Genomic DNA, 18,888 nt, shown 5'->3' with positions numbered 1-18,888 from the left:
GAGCGGGTTTGCGAGGGGCTGCATAGGCGTGTGAGTGGGTTTGTGAGTGGCTGTGTAGGTGTGTGAGTGGGTTTGTGAGGGGCTGTGTAGGTGTGTGAGTGGGTTTGCGAGTGGCTGTGTAGGTGTGTGAGTGGGTTTGTGAGTGGCTGTGTAGGTGTGTGAGTGGGTTTGTGAGGGGCTGTGTAGGTGTGTGAGTGGGTTTGCGAGTAGCTGTGTAGGTGTGTGAGTGGCTGTGTAGGTGTGTGAGTGGGTTTGTGAGTGGCTGTGTAGGTGTGTGAGTGGCTGTGTAGGTGTGTGAGTGGGTTTGTGAGTGGCTGTGTAGGTGTGTGAGCGGGTTTGCGAGGGGCTGCATAGGCGTGTGAGTGGGTTTGTGAGTGGCTGTGTACGTGTGTGAGTGGGTTTGTGAGTGGCTGTGTAGGTGTGTGAGTGGGTTTGTGAGTGGCTGTGTAGGTGTGTGAGTGGCTGTGTAGGTGTGTGAGTGGGTTTGTGAGTGGCTGTGTAGGTGTGTGAGCGGGTTTGCGAGGGGCTGCATAGGCGTGTGAGTGGGTTTGTGAGTGGCTGTGTAGGTGTGTGAGTGGGTTTGTGAGGGGCTGTGTAGGTGTGTGAGTGGGTTTGCGAGTGGCTGTGTAGGTGTGTGAGTGGGTTTGTGAGTGGCTGTGTAGGTGTGTGTGTGTGTGTGTGTGTGCGGGTTTGCGAGTGGCTGCGTAGGTGTGTGTGCGGGTTTGTGTGTGGCTGCGTAGGTGTGTGTGCAGGTTTGCGAGTGGCTGCGTAGGTGTGTGTGCGGGTTTGTGTGGCTGTGTAGGTGTGTGTGTGGGTTTGCGAGTGGCTGCGTAGGTGTGTGTGCAGGTTTGCGAGTGGCTGCGTAGGTGTGTGTGTGCGGGTTTGCGAGTGGCTGTGTAGGTGTGTGTGTGGGTTTGCGAGTGGCTGTGCAGGTGTGTGAGCGGGTTTGTGAGTGGCTGTGTAGGTGTGTGAGTGGGTTTGTGAGGGGCTGTGTAGGTGTGTGTGTGGGTTTGCGAGTGGCTGTGTAGGCGTGTGAGTGGGTTTGTGAGTGGCTGTGTAGGTGTGTGAGTGGGTTTGTGAGGGGCTGTGTAGGTGTGTGTGTGGGTTTGCGAGTGGCTGTGTAGGTGTGTGAGTGGGTTTGTGAGTGGCTGTGTAGGTGTGTGTGTGTGTGTGTGTGTGCGGGTTTGCGAGTGGCTGCGTAGGTGTGTGAGCGGGTTTGCGAGTGGCTGCATAGGTGTGTGTGCGGGTTTGCGAGTGGCTGTGTAGGTGTGTGCAGGTTTGCGAGTGGCTGCGTAGGTGTGTGTGTGCGGGTTTGCGAGTGGCTGCGTAGGTGTGTGTGTGCGGGTTTGCGAGTGGCTGTGTAGGTGTGTGTGTGGGTTTGCGAGTGGCTGTGTAGGTGTGTGAGCGGGTTTGCGAGTGGCTGTATGGGTCTGTGAGTGAGTGTGTGACTGACTCCAGATCTCCGATCACTCACCCCATCATTCCTGCCCTCCGTCCACTGGGGTCCCCCGTGAAGTGATTATGTATTTCTGCCCACCGGCTCATGGGCAGCATTAGGCAATGCAAACTCTGTCTGTTAACCTTGTGGTTCAGAACCGCCTCGCTGACTGCAGGCCTCATGGGCTGTTAATCATGACTGCTCATTTGCATGTTGTTGTTGCTGTTTCTTCTGCGAGGCGTCTTTTTCTCGCAGATGGGACCTCTGTCTGCTCTTGGGGTGAATGCATAGGCAGTGGGGGCAGAGACCAGGGCTGCAGTTCACCCTCTGCTGCTGGCAGAGCGGGCGTCGCCCTACAATGACGTGCTGCAGGGCACGCACACATTCTTCGACCCGATTGGTGGAGATGTAGTGAGATGCTAAATAAACATGGGCAGTTCCTAGAGGCATTTCTAAACCAAGTATTGCATCCATTGGTGGGCACCCTGGCTTGTCTATGTCACCTGTACTGAATGAGAATAAATTAGTCCCACAAGCCTGACCAATGGGAAGAGAGGTTCCCTGCTCCCTGGGGGACCTTTTATGTTAACTATTGTTCAATGTCAGCAGGTGAGTGGGGTTGGCAGAGGGCTGTGAGGCAACATGTTGCAGCCCTGGCTGGAAAAAGGGAATCTGGGTAAGTGTATTCATTACATGGCTTCTTTACCCTGAAATGTCATTCCTTACTAATAATGAAATTGGAAGTTGTTTCAGAGGAAGTTCTTATTGGAAATGGAAGGGAGACTTATAAACGTGCATTATGCCATGGTGTCAAAGCGCTAAAACTCTGAAGGAAAGGAACACCCGCTAAATCCGAAAGAACTATCATTACGGAAGAGAAAAGAGCCACAATGAGGCTGATAAGGGGTGTTACCCCAAAATCGATCCCAGGATGCTTGTTTCCGGTCCAGGGAAGATCTGGCTTGGCCGTTCAGGCTGGAATGTTCCCATGAGGCACGGGGTCAGACTGATTTGCATATAGTTGTGTCTGAACTGAGGTGGCTGAGTGAACTAAAGAACGATGATGAATTCAATACAGATCTGTGACTGGGGGTGAGTGTCTGCAATGTTTCAGCGCTCCGTCCATCATCTCCTTCTGTTTGCTTTGTTCGCCCTAAGTGTGGCAGGGTATGCCCAGACGTGGGTCCCTTGTTCACTTGGCCACTGGATTCAAGATAGCCTGGCTGATGAGGAGGTGTTACCCCGAAACCGGTCCCAGGATGCTTGTTTCCGGCCCAGGGAAGACCTGGGTTGGCAGTTCCCATGAGGCACAGGGTCAAGACTGATTTGCATATAGCGGGGTCTGAATTGAGTTGGCAAAGTGACCTAAAGAACGAGGATGGATTCAACCCGGATCTGTGACTGGGGCGAGTGTCTGAAAAGTTTAGGCGATCCATCCATCATCTCCTTGTGATTGCGATCGCTCATCACCTGATGCAAATGTAGAGTAGAGCTGCCTGTTCCTTGGGTGATGCTGATGTTACAGGTGTGCATTCTAGAGCAACACTAGCCCCAGCACCAGAGAAGTAAAGTGCCTGGAAGCCACACCACTGCTCTGGTTGCACAGACACTACCAACTTCAAATAGCCGAGTGCCCTTCAGGCTGAAGGGATGCTGCAGCTGCATGCGAGACAGCAGACCTATCCCTAAAAGTGAACGGATGATCATATGTGCACCCTAGAACTGCATAGGCATTGTTATCCAGATTTATTTCACGTGCATCGTGGGTACCACTGCCATGTCTCTCATGCTGCGGAGTTGTCAATGGTGAGCACCTCAGACAGTAAAACCATCTCTGAAATCTGACTGGCTTTGCACCTTCTACAGCAGAGCTACCCCTTAAGACACACATGTTAAAGCGCAGACCCGGGGCAAAAGGCGCCCCTTGGTGAGAGATGCTGCAGGCCTGTCCCTCTGCGGCCAGCATAGGGTGCCTCACCCCGGAGGAGGCTGGAAGCACCATCTGTGCATCACCACCAGCTCAGCTGAAAGACCGCAGAGCTCTGTACAGACCGGAAACAGAGGAGTGAACCTAGGCGGAGGAGGCGGGACCCAGGAGCGAGTGGACTCCCTGCAGCACGCTTCACCGACGAGTGGCTCTGAGCTACTGCTAACTCTACAGTGTGCAGCCCAGCCTACTAAATTAGAAGCTTTTGAATTACTATACGTATACCAACATTCAAAAGTGTATATTTGAGACGAAAATATGTGGATTTTCAGAACCCATAATATCCAAAATATAATTAAAGCTGAAATTTGAGTGAGATCATTCAGCATTGGGAGGCTTATAACTAATATTATCTTGTAGCACTGCGTGTTCTGTAGTTCCCTTGTCGAGGCATTCCAGGTGGCCAATGCTTGTTTACTGTGCTGCTGGCAGCCCTGCACGGAGGCGATCATGGCTAATAATCTTGCATAGGGTGGCCACTAACGCAATCTTGTCTGTGTTCAGCACTCTTAATGGTAATAGCTTGGGATGATTTCAGTTGAACATCCATAGAATTTGTTACCAAAAAGGAAGTACAATCGATTCTCGTGGCCAAATTCACCTGAGTATGGTCTATAGAAATCTCGAGACCAATCGCACCCGCGCTCCTAACCTTATTTTGATAAGGGACCATCCAAGCAACCTAGACATTATATCTTCCCCCTGTCATACACAGCAAGATAGCTTTTGTGTTGCACCTTACTAATTTGCTTTTACAAGATGTTATGTATATGTGCTTTGATTTGCATTTATTTGATGTATAAGGAACTTTACTGACTGTATAGCGCTCTGATATCCGCTAGGATCTTGTTCACGCTCTATAAAACTTTCAAAATGAAAAAAAAGATAAATAAAAAGGTTGGAAACCCCAGATCTACTGCGTCATGATGTGCTATGTAAAGAAATGTCTTCAGCTCTTTCCTAAATTGAAGAAGGCTGCAGGGGTCCTGATGGATACAGGATATGGTTCCAGACTATAGGTGCGTGTATAGAGACGGCCCGTGCATTGTCTTTTCTTGGTCTTCCATCTGATGGTGTCCTGGCTGCGGGTGAGTCGAGAGCCCCTGGCGATGGTGACCGGCTCTGCCTGTGATGGCTGTGAAGAGGATGCGGTTGGCTTTGAAGGCGGCGGGGTCGGCAAGGAGAGATACTGGAGTTTAATGGTGGGGGGGGGGTAGAGTGATGTGGTCATGTCTCTCCAAGCCCTTGATGAGCAGTTGAGTGGCATGTGGGATGCCCTCGAAGGGCCGATGTGTGGTGGCTGCAGAGCAAGCTTCATTAAACCCAAACATTCCTTTGATCCTAAAATCCCACCGCTGCCGCCAACTACATGGATCTGCCAACCACTATTGATCTAACAAAACCCTCTTTAAATTCTCCACATTGCCTTGGGCTCAGAAATGCACACAATCTGTATTTAAAGAGGTGGCCAGCTTTAAGGCACCTTTGGCTGTTTTCCTTCAAGTTTTTAAAATCCTTATAAAAACCCATTAGTAAAGAGTTGGACGGGGGTTTTCTGGAGTAGGTTTAAAGGATTTAGGATTCGCATTAGTGAATAAATCTACCCTAGCACAAGCTAAAACGAATTTTCTAGTTTGTGTGGTTACACCCCCCCCCCCCTCCCCGTTGGATGAAGGTTGGTAAGGATGCTTAGTTGCTTTCCTTCCCTCTTGTATTTATGTGTCTGTCTGTCTCTGTGGCATTTACTCATGCTCATTGGCGGGCTCTTCTTCTACCAAGTACAAAACAGCTGGACTTCAACGGTCACTCATCCGTGCCTCTCCTACCTTGACCAACCGTCCACGATTAGATTTCCTCAGAAGATCAAGAAGTTTGAAGAAACTGATAACTAAATGTAGATTTAATGAGTTAATAGTTTTACAAAGCGGAAACAGGTGCTCCAAAAGAGCGTCTTGGCGCTAGGTACTGACTGGACGCAACTTGGGAAAGCTGAAAGAGGTCGTAGGCAAACCAAATTAGATCTCTCTAAAAAGGTGGGTTTTCAGAAGGCTCTGGAGCGAAATCTCCGAGGTGGCGCAGCTAATGGTCAGGTACAAGATTCCGGAGGTTCGGGGGCCAGGTGAGAGAAGGAGATGGAATGACCCAAGGCGCTAGACAGGAGTACGGAAAGAGATGTAGAAGCCTGCTGAACCAGGGGAATAAGTGACACACTTTTGTCAAAGCTTGGAAACCATCGCTAGAACCTGATACTGCTCAGTGTATAGTCAATGCTCTGCCTATCAAGCGCCCAGACTCTGGAATCCGCTGCCAAGGCGAAGCGCTTCACTGTAGCAATAGAACTGAGCGCACTGCTCTGAACTTCATCGCGTGACCTCTTCACTCAGGAAGCACTTGGAGGTGTCCCGGAGGGCTGTCACTCTTCATTAGCATACATCAAGTGTGGCTTGTCAATCAATCAATCAGGGATTTATAGAGCGCAGCAAATCACTCGTGAGGGTTTCAAGGCACTGAGAGCAGTGCTTCGAGGTGATTGTTCATTCAAGCAGCCTGGTCTCGAGTCCTTTCCTGAGCTCCTGGAGCGATGGGGCGTCCTTGTGACAAGTTTTGTGGACCTTGAGCACGGATGTTGCTGCCTTGTGATTGGCTGAGCTGCCCGCATCCTGCTTCAGGACCGGAGCCTCACTCCATCCCTGTGTTCTCCAAACAGCATCTGCCGTGTCATTACTTAACTCTAACGAAATCCAGGCCATACTCTCTACGATTCCTATGTGACTCTTAGAGTTTATCCATTTGTATCTCTTCCTTGAATGACTTTACAACTTGTACATTTGCAATTTTTTCCGTTTGTATCTTTTTGTAACTCATGTAATCCTAAATCCTTATGTATCGTAACTGGTTCTTATGTAAAGCGCTCTGACACCTTCGGGTAATGTTCGCGCTATAGAAAATCGCATTAAATAAATAAAAATTAATAAATAAAAAATCTTGTCTACAGGGCACTTGAAGTCCTTGCCTGACCGGTGCTTTGGCTGCTCCTGAGTTTATTGTAAGGAAACTTTAAGGCCGCCCAGACTTTTCCTTAGTAGTTTCTTGAGCGCACGACATGAACTTAAAGAACAACCCAAACTAATTACAATTCTCGCGAGCCTCGAGAAATGATGGACAGTTTCATATTATAAAAGGAGGACTGCAGGAGCGCTTGATACTTTTATTTTATTGCTCCTCAGAACTAATAATGACATTGTTTCAGCGGAGTTAATTAGATGCAAATGTATGAATTTGAGGCACATGTTTTGTCTGCAGAATTCGTGGCGCTGAAAAAAGTAGGGAACTTTAAGCAAAACAAAGATTAGAAATGTTAGACATTTTACATGGTAAAACATTCCTGTGCAAGTGGCCAAACTGTGTGCAGCACCTTTAGCAGTTTCAGGGTTTCGCTAACTCCGCTTTGCATTCTGGGACTAGTAGTTCGTCGTTTACCAGATGTCCTTAAAATTGAAAATGCTCCTCGCCGAAAGCCCCTGCGGACTAAGGATGCCACTGAGCCCACGAGGTACCTGGGTGTTTTCATGGTGGTCCTGCCCGATGTAACCCACTGCCCCCTAATCCCCCCCGCCTCCCCGCACTTCTTTGGCACTTAAACTACACATCACATAGGGCCAGATGTAGGTAGCCAAATAACGAGCGCTAACTCTGAAATTCGCAGAATTTCAGCATTTACTATCGCTATTTGGCTGTGAGCAATGTTGGTGAGTTTAAACCTACCAGCAAAATACGGAATCTCAAAATTGCAATTCCATATTTTGCTCTTGCATTTAAGGAATCGCAAATTGCGATTCCTTAAATGCAATGTAAGTAGCACAAAAGAAAGTGCACTTTAGCCTTAAGGAATCGCTAATTACCACCAACTTCGACTGTAAGTCCTTACACTTAATCTGATATTGATTGTACATATACATACCTGTACTGATGTATTGATACTATATGTCCATTGCTTTTCCATAATTGTTTTTGGTTTTAGGAGAGATTCTTCTACATCATGATGTGAGACTACCATATAGTAAATTACTACTGGTAGGTTCTGTTTCTTCAATTTCAAATTTCAATTTTCACTTTCTCACACCTTGCTTTGAGCACTGCAACTTTTCTTTTCCCTTCAACCCACCAACATACCCTTTTGGCTCTCTCTCACTGGTGGATCTGACACTAGTATTCCTCTATGTATGTTCAGAGAGGTACCTAGCAGATACCAGTTTTCAACAAAACCCAGGTGATGAGATTCCGCCAATGGGTGGGCCGATGGGTATTATTCTTCTATTCCTCTCTCCTTACACTAACTACTTTTCTACACTACTTATGAGTGTATAATTTATGTGTAGTTTTCTCCTCAGACCGTTAGCATTCCCTGTGTTTTTACCCTTGAAATAGCTCCCGCTATTTGTAATTCTTTAATAGCGAATCGCAAATAGTGAATACCTCCCATTCATTCCTATGGGCCTCTTGGCCCTTAGGAATGAATGGGGTAGGTATTCCTTATTAACAAATCTCAATTTGCGATTCCTTATTAAGGAATCGCTAATATTTTAGCGATTCCTACCTACATTTAATTTTGCGAGTCCTTAAAGCGAATCGGTAAAATTCGCTATTAAGGACTCGCAAATTTGATTTTACCTACATCTGGCCAATAGTGTTTTCTCTGAGGTGCAGAGCTCGGTAATCTGCCTGGGGAGCAGTGCAAGTAGTGCCTCGAGGCGGGGCACTAAATGACACATAATCTATCACACATTGCGCCCCCTACACACACACCTGTACGTGTGCACGAGTGCTTGTATGTATGTATGTTGTACGTTGAGAAACTGTGTGCGCGCCTATGTGCATGCACTGCACAGAAGTCACACCAGTTGGCCTTGCCAGTGCTTGTTCTTCTGAGGCTATGGGCATATAAAGAAAAAGAAGCACTTGTCTTGCTTTCTGTGTCGTATATTTATGTAGGAGCAAGTTACTGCAGTTTTCCTGAGTTCTGATTTCTCAGTTTTCGCGGCTTTAATTATGCATCTTCTGAATTTTTTTTATTTAAATAGATTGAAGGCGGTCATGTGTTTTTTGTAACCCGATTTCACGCCGCTGTGGACCGTCGAATATAGTTCCCGTCTGCTGCTTCCGCGGGACCGCCTGAGCTATCTCATTGTATATTCATTATTCATTGGCCTCCTCCTATTGCAGCCCGCCTTCCCATGGTGCACTTGTCTTGTCACTTCACATTTCCGAGAGGAGACATGGAGGCTATTTTAAACTGACATCCAATCTCTTATTTATGTCAGATGTAATTAACGTTCTCTACTTGGTTTAATTATGCATTTTCTCATAAACCCATCCACTGGGGGGACACAGAGAAGAGAGTGCAGGTGGGCAGGGTGGCGGCCTGCTGTGCTCTGGTGATTTTCCACCTGGCACTTTCAATAAGCCAGGCGTGGATGGTAGATTGCTGAGCTGAAAAAACCGTATCGAGCAAACCTGCCCCATCTTTTAGGGCTGCACGTCACCAGCTTATCATGACACTGAGGGGGTGGGTAGCACGTGACACTTTCTGCTCTGTTGGGATGGACTTACCCCCTGCTTAATTTGTAAGAGTAAGTGCCGGAACCCACCAGCGTTTTACTGCGGTCTGCATTGGGGAGGGGAGGGCTGCATTGGGGTTGGCTGGGCTGAGTTGCATTGCCACTGGCTGGATTGTGCTGCATTTGGGGCAGCTGGTGGGTCAGCATTGTGGCTGGCTGGGCAGGGCTGCATTGAGGCGGGCGGGGTAGAAAATGAGGAGGGGGGAGGGAACACTTACCTGGACCGGCCGGCCCCTGTCTCCGTCCTCCGTCCTTCTTTCCGTCTCCGCCGGCAGCAGGAAGCACCCGCACTCGGGGCCCCCAGGCTCCCCATAGCCAATGATAACGCTGCAATGCAGTGTTGTGATTGGTCTGAGCGCCATGGATTGGCGCCCAGACAGGGACTGAGAGGCGTTGCATGCTCCTCACCAGGCTGCGTAAAGCAAGCCTGGTGGGGAAAATGCAAAGTGCTCAGCACTGTTTGTCCGCTCCGGTCAAAACGAAACAAAAAAATATATTCAGTCACAAGAGCAACACAAGTGTAAGACCCCACAACATACATACACAACGGATGAGAGGAGAGTAATAGTGAAAAAAAGGAAGAAAGGGAAAGAAAAAGGAGAGAAGGAAAAAGGGAAAAAAGGAAAGAAAAAAAATGTCAGGGATATGAGAGCGGGGCCCAGTCAGTGACGCTTGTCATGCATCTGCGGAAGTTGGTCCTGGTAATGGTAGGGTCATCGGTGAGGGAAAGGATAGGTTGGGTGTCAACTGTGTAGGATATTATGTTGAGACGTTAGATACGACGATGTTGACTAGTAGGGTCATGTATGTGTTAAAGAGTGGAGGGCTGAGGGATGAGCCCTGGGGGACACGGCAAATGATATCCTTGGGTTCGTAGATAAAAGGTGGATGGTGGACCCTCTGCTTCCTACTGGTGAGGAAGGAAGCGATCCAACGGAGAGCATCCCCTTGGATACCAATGTGGTGGAGTCTTTCGATGAGTGTGTGGTGAGATACGGTGTCGAAGGCTGCAGAGAGATTGAGGAGGATCAGAGCTGCTGTTTCTCCTCCGTCAAGGAGGGTTCGGGCGTCGGGTGGGATACGGTGTCGAAGGCTGCAGAGAGGTCGAGGAGGATCAGAGCTGCTGTTTCTCCTCCGTCAAGGAGGGTTCGGGCGTCGTAGGTGGCTGCGATCAGGACCGCCTTGTTGCTGTGGGAGCTGGATTGGGAGGCAGCGAGTAGCTGGTTGTCGTGGGTTGCCTGTTGCTCAACACTGAGCTCTGCTGCGGGTTGAGAGGAAGTCCTCTTTAGGGGGGCATGGGTTGGGCTGTGCCCTGAACGTCATCGGGGCCTGCAAGTCATTTACTCTCCGCACACAATGGACTCCCACGCGGACAATTATTGATTGCCTAATGAAGCCCTGCGTGGTGCTGCGCTGATCGGCCGCTTCTAACTTCTGAACTGTGCCAGGGAGCGAGCAGCCTTCATTTAACTCTGTTTATTGACAGGGCTGCAATTACCTGGCGTCCCATCATTTATTGAACGGTATTTCATGCTGGCCTGCAGCTGGCAGCGGCTGTTCATGGGCACCTGAAATGTGTCTACGATCTCTGGGGTAGGAGGGGCATCAGTGCAAGCTGCCCTATAGCATTGGGTGTTGCCTGTGGGCGTGGCTTATTTTCTTGGGGTCCCTCTGTTTTTTAAAAAATGTTATGGGGCTTAAGGGGGTGAGTCCTTTGTGCGGAGCAGTGGATGGTGTCCGAATGAACCTCTCTCTTCGTGACGCTGTGTGCCCCCGAAAAGCCCTCAGTGGCCAAGGTGCAGGACAATAGTCCTGGGGCATAAGTCCTTCAATTGGGGCATATTATGAAAGATTAAGCTGCCCTGCATATTTATTAATGATCTCTCTTGCCCTGTCTGTCCAGGAGAAGGGGTGGCAGCCAAAGATGGGGTGGCAGCCAAAGATTGGGTGGTGGGGGGACGAGGGGAGCAAAGATGACTGTGTTGCGCCTACTCCGACCATCAAGCCATCGACAGGCCAAACGCCTTTTTTCTACATAACAAGCAAGGGTTATTAGGGATTGACTCTGGAACCAAGAATCAACATCTAGAAACATTTTTAATTCTGCACCCACGAGTTGAAGAAATGAAATTGCATACCTAGAACCCAAAACCTTGTCCAAGTCTGACTCGATGAAAAAATGTGAAGGTAACTGAAGTACTTGGACCTCCCTGCGCAGATCAGTTCATCCAGAAGAGAACTGACCCGGCCGAGAAATACTGAGTCCAGAATACCCTATGGGGACTTACCCTGATAGGACATGTGAGGGCCAGGTGATGCATGCTCCGACCCCAAATCTTAATTGCTGTACCCTCTTTTCCTCATTTACTGCACCCCAAAAAGACGTGAGGACCTCTGGTACTTCTTCAGACCCCCAAGCCTTAGCTTCCCTCTCTTGGACCAGGTGAGGTCCCCTGTATACTCTACCCAGATAAGGCATTATAGGCCCGACTGCTATTCACTCTGACTCCACAGCCTAGTCTGAAGGGGTACTTAGCCCAGTTGCTCAGAGTCCATAGTAGGTTGAGCCCCGGGACATCACAAGTAAAAGCCCTCAATGGGGTTCTGACAAAAGCCTACTTTGTCACTGGTGGTGGCTACTCTCTTTCACTTTGTTTTTTGCTCAACATATGAGGAGTGAATGTCTCTTGTACTGACGTGCCTGTCATTTGGCTGTTGAATAATACACACTGAACATATATATAATAACATTAAAGTTCTTGGAATGGCCTCATGGTGTTTCTTGTGTGGGCATCTTACGTATGAAAAGATAACCCTGTCCATGTTAAACAACTGTATTGTCAGTAACACAAGGACGCCGGGTGTATCCTAAAACGTTCTTGATGTCTATCATAGGCGGCGCGTTGTGTTGCCTCCATGGCAACACAGGGCAGCACTCGGACCATGTCTGCTGGATCAGTGGTAAGCAGTCAGCGTCTCCTGCACATTCCCGCTCTGAGGCTTAAATATGGACGTTTATGTAATTACAAAACTGTATTTAAATCAAATTATGCATCTCCTTCTCCCTATGTCCTCTGGGGAGCAGCCTGCCTTCTTTAAGATTAAATAGTCTTTATATGTAGAGTGCACAACCACGGAAACAACAGCTGTCGAGGCCTGAACAGCGGGTCGCGTACAAAGCATGTGATCACAGTTGGCCAAAGGTTCATTAGGCGCAGGCAGACAAAAGGTAATGTAATTGTACCTGCACATCTGGCGAGCTAAATGGAGAAAAAAACTGGCTGAGCAGCTGCAGAGGTCTGGTGATGCTGAACAGGCCTTGGGCATTGGAATAAGCTGGGTTGTTCTCAGTAATCAATGCATTGACTGACTTCCTCCACTGTTCTGTAGAACGAGCCCTAATGTGTCGCCTCATTTGTTGTGTTTCCAGAGCGCTGCGATGACTGGGGTCTGGTCCACATGAAGCTGAAGCAGGTGTATGATGGGGAGCCCGCGCTAGTCAAGTGCCCACTCTTCCAGGACTTCCTGAAGCACAACTACAGCACCGCCCACTCGGCGGGGCTGACGCTCATGTGGTACTGGACCAGGCAGGACCGGGATCTGGAGGAGCCAATCAACTTCCGCCTGCCCGACAACCGCATCACTAAAGAGAAAGAGATGCTCTGGTTCAAGCCTGCTACGCTGAACGACACTGGGAACTACACCTGCATGTTGAGGTAGGACCTTCCCCCTCTTTTCCTGGGTGTTAACAAAAATATTTTGTTGCACTTTCTGTTTCATTACATTTTGAGAATAATGTGTAATAATATATATTTTTCTAGGTTTGAACTGAGAGACCAGAAATGTAAGGTGTTCATGTGTAACCATGTGTTCGCCATTTTATCTCCAGAGACTGCTCTGTTGCTTTCTCGTTCGTCTGTTCTGCGTTGTGGATGTTTCCTTGATTCTCGCATCTTCAAGTCCCTTCTCCATTGTACCTTCTCTTGGGATTGGGCATTTCACTAGGTAGTAACCCTGGGTGGGGAACTATGCCCCGCTCGCGGAGTTTGCGGAGTTTCCCCGCACTCCGGAGTTTTTTTCCTCGCTTGCTATCGTCAGCGTCAAGTTGGCGACGATGATTGAGGAAAATCAACCTCCCGGCGATATTTTTCCTTGTTCGCGATCATCAACATCAAGTTGGCGCTCGCGAGCGTGGAAAATAAACATCCCAGTGAGATTTTTCAACACTGGGTGGTCAGGTTTCTCATTGCGAGTGGTCATGTATGCTCACTATGAGAAACTGCTTGTTTGCGTTGAGAAAGCTGCTGCTCGAGTAAAAATCTACTCGAGAAAAGGGAAAGAAGGGACTGCTTGAGCTGTGCAAGGTGCCGTTCGAGATGATTGCACAGTGCGGACAAGCATCCAGCACTGTGCAAAACCGCGAACAGCATTTTTCTCTGGGACTCCGTCTCTTGCGGAACTCTGCACAGCGCGGTTGAGTTTTTTTGCCACTTCGCGGAGTTCTGCATAGCGCAACTCCACAAACTCTGCCCAGGCTTACTAGGTAGCCGCATCCAGTCTGCCTCAAAGTTCCTTCTATACTGACCCAATGTGTGCATTCATTGTCATAAAAGAACTTATTGTAACACAACACACACCTTGCTCCCTGGCTTGCCGCAAACTTCTTTCCAGCAAGAAGAGCCACTCTGTCGGGGTCTCCCGGCATTAAATAGTGGCTTTTAGAAGTGTTCTTCTTGGCGTCGGTTTTCATCTCCTTCTGGATGGTTTTCAGCTTCTTCCGCGAGTGGTATTTCAGGCCGGCCATGATCCACCCTTGCCAGACACATGTGGCCCAGGCACTGCAGGAAAAGGTCATTTCCTGACCTCCAGGGTTTGGGGGTCAGCCTCTTGCCCCACTTTCTTGGAGGCAGCACTTCTATTCCTACTCTGGGGCTCACTTTCACCTGTCTGGTCCTCCTCGCCTTTGTTCAGCTTCCAGCTAAGCGCCGATAGCTGAGATTGATTGATTGAAGCATTTCTTCCATCATTTTGTTGTTTGTTGCATTACACCCCCTGGTGCTTTGGGGAGGTTGAGATGTCAGTCCTGTGCTCACTGTGAAAAGGTCTCAAGCTGCCCTGCACTGGTTGGGTCCTACCAAGCGGCGTCTGGTTTGGGGGTGCTTGTATCCCCATCAGGAGGGGACCAGGTGGACTCTTCCTATTGTAGCAGGACCAGTGCTGATTTGCATACTGCTGGTTTGTGCCTTCAGTGGAACAGTGCATGAAAAACGATGGATTGGAATGCTGCCGTGTGACTTTCAGAAGCTCACATTCATTCAAGCACTCTATCATTTTGCTGGATGCATTCAATGGATGTCTGTAGCAGGACTAGGCTCTATAGCTTGAAATGGCTATTTAGAATAAAAACATTTAGATCTAAGCTTCCAGTTCCAAAAGCATTCTGTTTGGGGGCGAAGGAGGCGGGGAATGTGAGATTCTAAAATGTACTATTATCATTTCTGATCACTGCTAGGCGTTGACACGTGGGCCCAAGTTAGCTACAGTTGGAGCAATAAATTTGCCCAGTTGAGGTTACGCTAGGCAAGGTATTTGTTAATGTACGAGTTACGCTGAATCTATATATATATATGTGTGTATATAACTATATATGTTTGTATATATATATGTGTGTATATGTTTTTTAAACGGTCCGTGGGCAGACAGCCCTTAATGTAACACGCAGTGTGGCAGCGCTCAAACAAAGCAGCACAGAACTTCCCTAAGGCATTTGCCTTCAGGAAGGCTGTCTTCAGTAGAGTGACTAGAGTCCCAAAGCATTCTGGTAGATGTAGTTCTTGCATCTTTCGTTTAGCTTTCTGGCTTACTTTAACAGTAAGTTACTGACCGGTTTTTGAATGGGGTGTTGCCCATTCATTTAAACAGTTCCATTTTCACTCGGTGCTTTCCGGATAACCTGATTCTCCGCTCCCGTTGAAGCTCGACACATCACATATTGTGCTAGCTTTAGGGGTTTGTGTGAGCGCTACCACAATGTATGTTGTCATTCTAGCTTTAGAGCTAGCACTACGATGCAGATTGTAGTAGCGCTCATACAGACCTCTAAAGCTAGCACAGCAACACAGATTGTGGTAGCGCTCACACAGACCCCTAAAGCGATCACGACAACACGGATTGTGGTAGCGCTCACACAGACCCCTAAAGCTAGCACGACCACACAGATTGTGGTAGCGCCCCCACAGACCCCTAAAGCTAGCACAGCAACACAGATTGTGGTAGCGCTCACACAGACCCCTAAAGCTAGCACAGCAACACAGATTGTGGTAGCGCTCACACAGACCCCTAAAGCTAGCACAGCAACACAGATTGTGGTAGCGCTCACACAGACCTCGAAAGCTAGCACAACAACACAGATTGTGGTAGTGCTCACACAGACCTCTAAAGCTAGCACGACAACACGGATTGTGGTAGCACTCACACAGACCCCTAAAGCTAGCACAACAACACAGATTGTGGTAGCGCTCACACAGACCCCTAAAGCGATCACGACAACACGGATTGTGGTAGCGCTCACACAGACCCCTAAAGCTAGCACGACCACACAGATTGTGGTAGCGCCCCCACAGACCCCTAAAGCTAGCACAGCAACACAGATTGTGGTAGCGCTCACACAGACCCCTAAAGCTAGCACAGCAACACAGATTGTGGTAGCGCTCACACAGACCCCTAAAGCTAGCACAGCAACACAGATTGTGGTAGCGCTCACACAGACCCCTAAAGCTAGCACAGCAACACAGATTGTGGTAGCGCTCACACAGACCCCTAAAGCTAGCACAGCAACACAGATTGTGGTAGCGCTCACACAGACCCCTAAAGCTAGCACAGCAACACAGATTGTGGTAGCGCTCACACAGACCTCGAAAGCTAGCACAACAACACAGATTGTGGTAGTGCTCACACAGACCTCTAAAGCTAGCACGACAACACGGATTGTGGTAGCACTCACACAGACCCCTAAAGCTAGCACGACAACACATATTGTGGTAGCTCTCTTACAGACCCTTAAAGCTAGCACAACAACACAGATTGTGGTAGCGCTCACACAGACCCCTAAAGCTAGCACAGCAACACAGATTGTGGTAGCGCTGCCACAGACCTCTAAAGCTAGCACGACAACCCAGATTGTGGTAGCGCTCACACAGACCCCTAAAGCTAGCACAGCAACACAGATTGTGGTAGCGCTCACACAGACCTCGAAAGCTAGCACAACAACACAGATTGTGGTAGTGCTCACACAGACCTCTAAAGCTAGCACGACAACCCAGATTGTGGTAGCGCTCACACAGACCCCTAAAGCTAGCACAGCAACACAGATTGTGGTAGCGCTCACACAGACCTCGAAAGCTAGCACAACAACACAGATTGTGGTAGTGCTCACACAGACCTCTAAAGCTAGCACGACAACACGGATTGTGGTAGCACTCACACAGACCCCTAAAGCTAGCACGACAACACATATTGTGGTAGCTCTCTTACAGACCCTTAAAGCTAGCACAACAACACAGATTGTGGTAGCGCTCACACAGACCCCTAAAGCTAGCACAGCAACACAGATTGTGGTAGCGCTGCCACAGACCTCTAAAGCTTGCACAACATGGATTGTGGTAGCGCTCACACAGACCTCTAAAGCTAGCACAACAACATGGATTGTGGTAGCGCTCACACAGAACTCTAAAGCTAGCACAACAACACAGATTGTGGTAGCGCTCACCCAGACCCCTAAAGCTAGCACAACAACACAGATTGTGGTAGCGCTCACACAGACCTCTAAAGCTAGCACAACAACATGGATTGTGGTAGCGCTCACACAGACCTCTAAAGCTAGCACGACCACACAGATTGTGGTAGCGCCCCACAGACCTCTAAAGCTAGCACAACAACATGGATTGTGGTAGCGCTCACACAGACCTCTAAAGCTAGCACAACAACATGGATTGTGGTAGCGCTCACACAGACCTCTAAAGCTAGCACAACAACATGGATTGTGGTAGCGCTCACACAGACCTCTAAAGCTAGCACAACAACATGGATTGTGGTAGCGCTCACCCAGACCCCTGAAGCTAGCACGACCACACAGATTGTGGTAGCGCTCACACAGACCCCTTAAAGCTAGCATGATAACACAGATTGTGGTAGCGCTCACACAGACCCCTGAAGCTAGCACAACAACACAGATTGTGGTAGCGCTAACACAGACCCCTAAAGCTAGCACAACAACACAGATTGTGGTAGCGCTAACACAGACCCCTAAAGCTAGCACAACAACACAGATTGTGGTAGCGCTCACACAGACCCCTAAAGCTAGCACGACAACATGGATTGTGGTAGCGCTCACACAGACCTCTAAAGCTAGCACAACAACATGGATTGTGGTAGCGCTCACCCAGACCCCTGAAGCTAGCACGACCACACAGATTGTGGTAGCGCTCACACAGACCCCTTAAAGCTAGCATGATAACACAGATTGTGGTAGCGCTCATACAGACCTCTAAAGCTAGCACAGCAACACAGATTGTGGTAGCGCTCACACAGACCTCGAAAGCTAGCACAACAACACAGATTGTGGTAGCGCTCACACAGACCCCTAAAGCTAGCACAACAACACAGATTGTGGTAGCGCTCACACAGACCCCTGAAGCTAGCACAACAACACAGATTGTGGTAGCGCTCACACAGACCTCTAAAGCTAGCACAACAACCCAGATTGTGGCAGCGCTCACACAGACCCCTAAAGCTAGCACGACAATACACATTGTGGTAGCGCTCACACCGATCCCTAAAGCTAGCACGACAACACAGATTGTGGTAGCGCTCACACAGACCTCTAAAGCTAGCACAGCAACACAGATTGTGGTAGCGCTCACACCGACCTCTAAAGGTAGCACGACAACACAGATTGTGGTAGCGCTCACACAGACCTTTAAAGCTAGCACGATTACACAGATTGTGGTAGCGCTCACACAGACCTTTAAAGCTAGCACGACAACACAGATTGTGGTAGCGCTCACACAGACCTTTAAAGCTAGCACGATTACACAGATTGTGGTAGCGCTCACACAGACCTTTAAAGCTAGCACGACAACACAGATTGTGGTAGCGCTCACACAGACCTCTAAAGCAAGCACGACAACACAGATTGTGGTAGCGCTCACACAGACCTTTAAAGCTAGCACGACCACACAGATTGTGGTAGCGCTCACACAAATACCTCTAAAGCTAGCACGACAACACAGATTGTGGTAGCGCTCACACAGACCTCTAAAGCTAGCACAACAACACAGATTGTGCTAGCGCTCACACAGGCCCTTTTAAAGCTAGCACGAACACACAGATTGTGGTAGCGCTCACACAGACCTTTAAAGCTAGCACAGCAACACAGATTGTGGTAGCGCTCACACAGATCCATAAAGCTAGCACGACAATACACATTGTGGTAGCGCTCACACAGATCCATAAAGCTAGCATGACCACACAGATTGTGGTAGCGCTCACACAGACCTTTAAAGCTAGCACGAACACACAGATTGTGGTAGTGCTCACACAGACCTCTAAAGCTAGCACAGCAACACAGATTGTAGTAGCGCTTACACAGACCCCTAAAACTAGCACGACCACACAGATTGTGGTAGCGCTCACACAGACCTCTAAAGCTAGCATGACCACACAGATTGTGGTAGCGCTCACACAGACCCCTAAAGCTAGCACGACAATACACATTGTGGTAGCGCTCACACAGATCCATAAAGCTAGCATGACAACACAGATTGTGCTAGCGCTCACACAGACGC

At 48.8% G+C, this 18,888-nt stretch overlaps 1 protein-coding gene across 2 annotated transcripts in view; it reads left to right on the top strand.

Moving 5' to 3' along the window:
- Positions 1-18,888, top strand: part of IL1RAP (interleukin 1 receptor accessory protein) — a 367,373-nt gene that overhangs the window by 210,955 nt on the left and 137,530 nt on the right. For both annotated transcript variants that reach the window (XM_078665407.1, XM_078665406.1), the window contains exon 3: positions 12,474-12,759. In XM_078665407.1, the coding sequence (XP_078521533.1) occupies positions 12,474-12,759 (286 nt within the window). The remainder of the gene's footprint in view (positions 1-12,473; positions 12,760-18,888) is intronic.

Source organism: Lissotriton helveticus, chromosome 11, assembly GCF_964261635.1.
Source record: "Lissotriton helveticus chromosome 11, aLisHel1.1, whole genome shotgun sequence".
Classification (NCBI taxonomy): Eukaryota; Metazoa; Chordata; class Amphibia; order Caudata; family Salamandridae; genus Lissotriton; species Lissotriton helveticus.
Note: the sequence above shows the minus strand (reverse complement) of the source record. Positions and strands in the feature narration are given on the sequence as shown.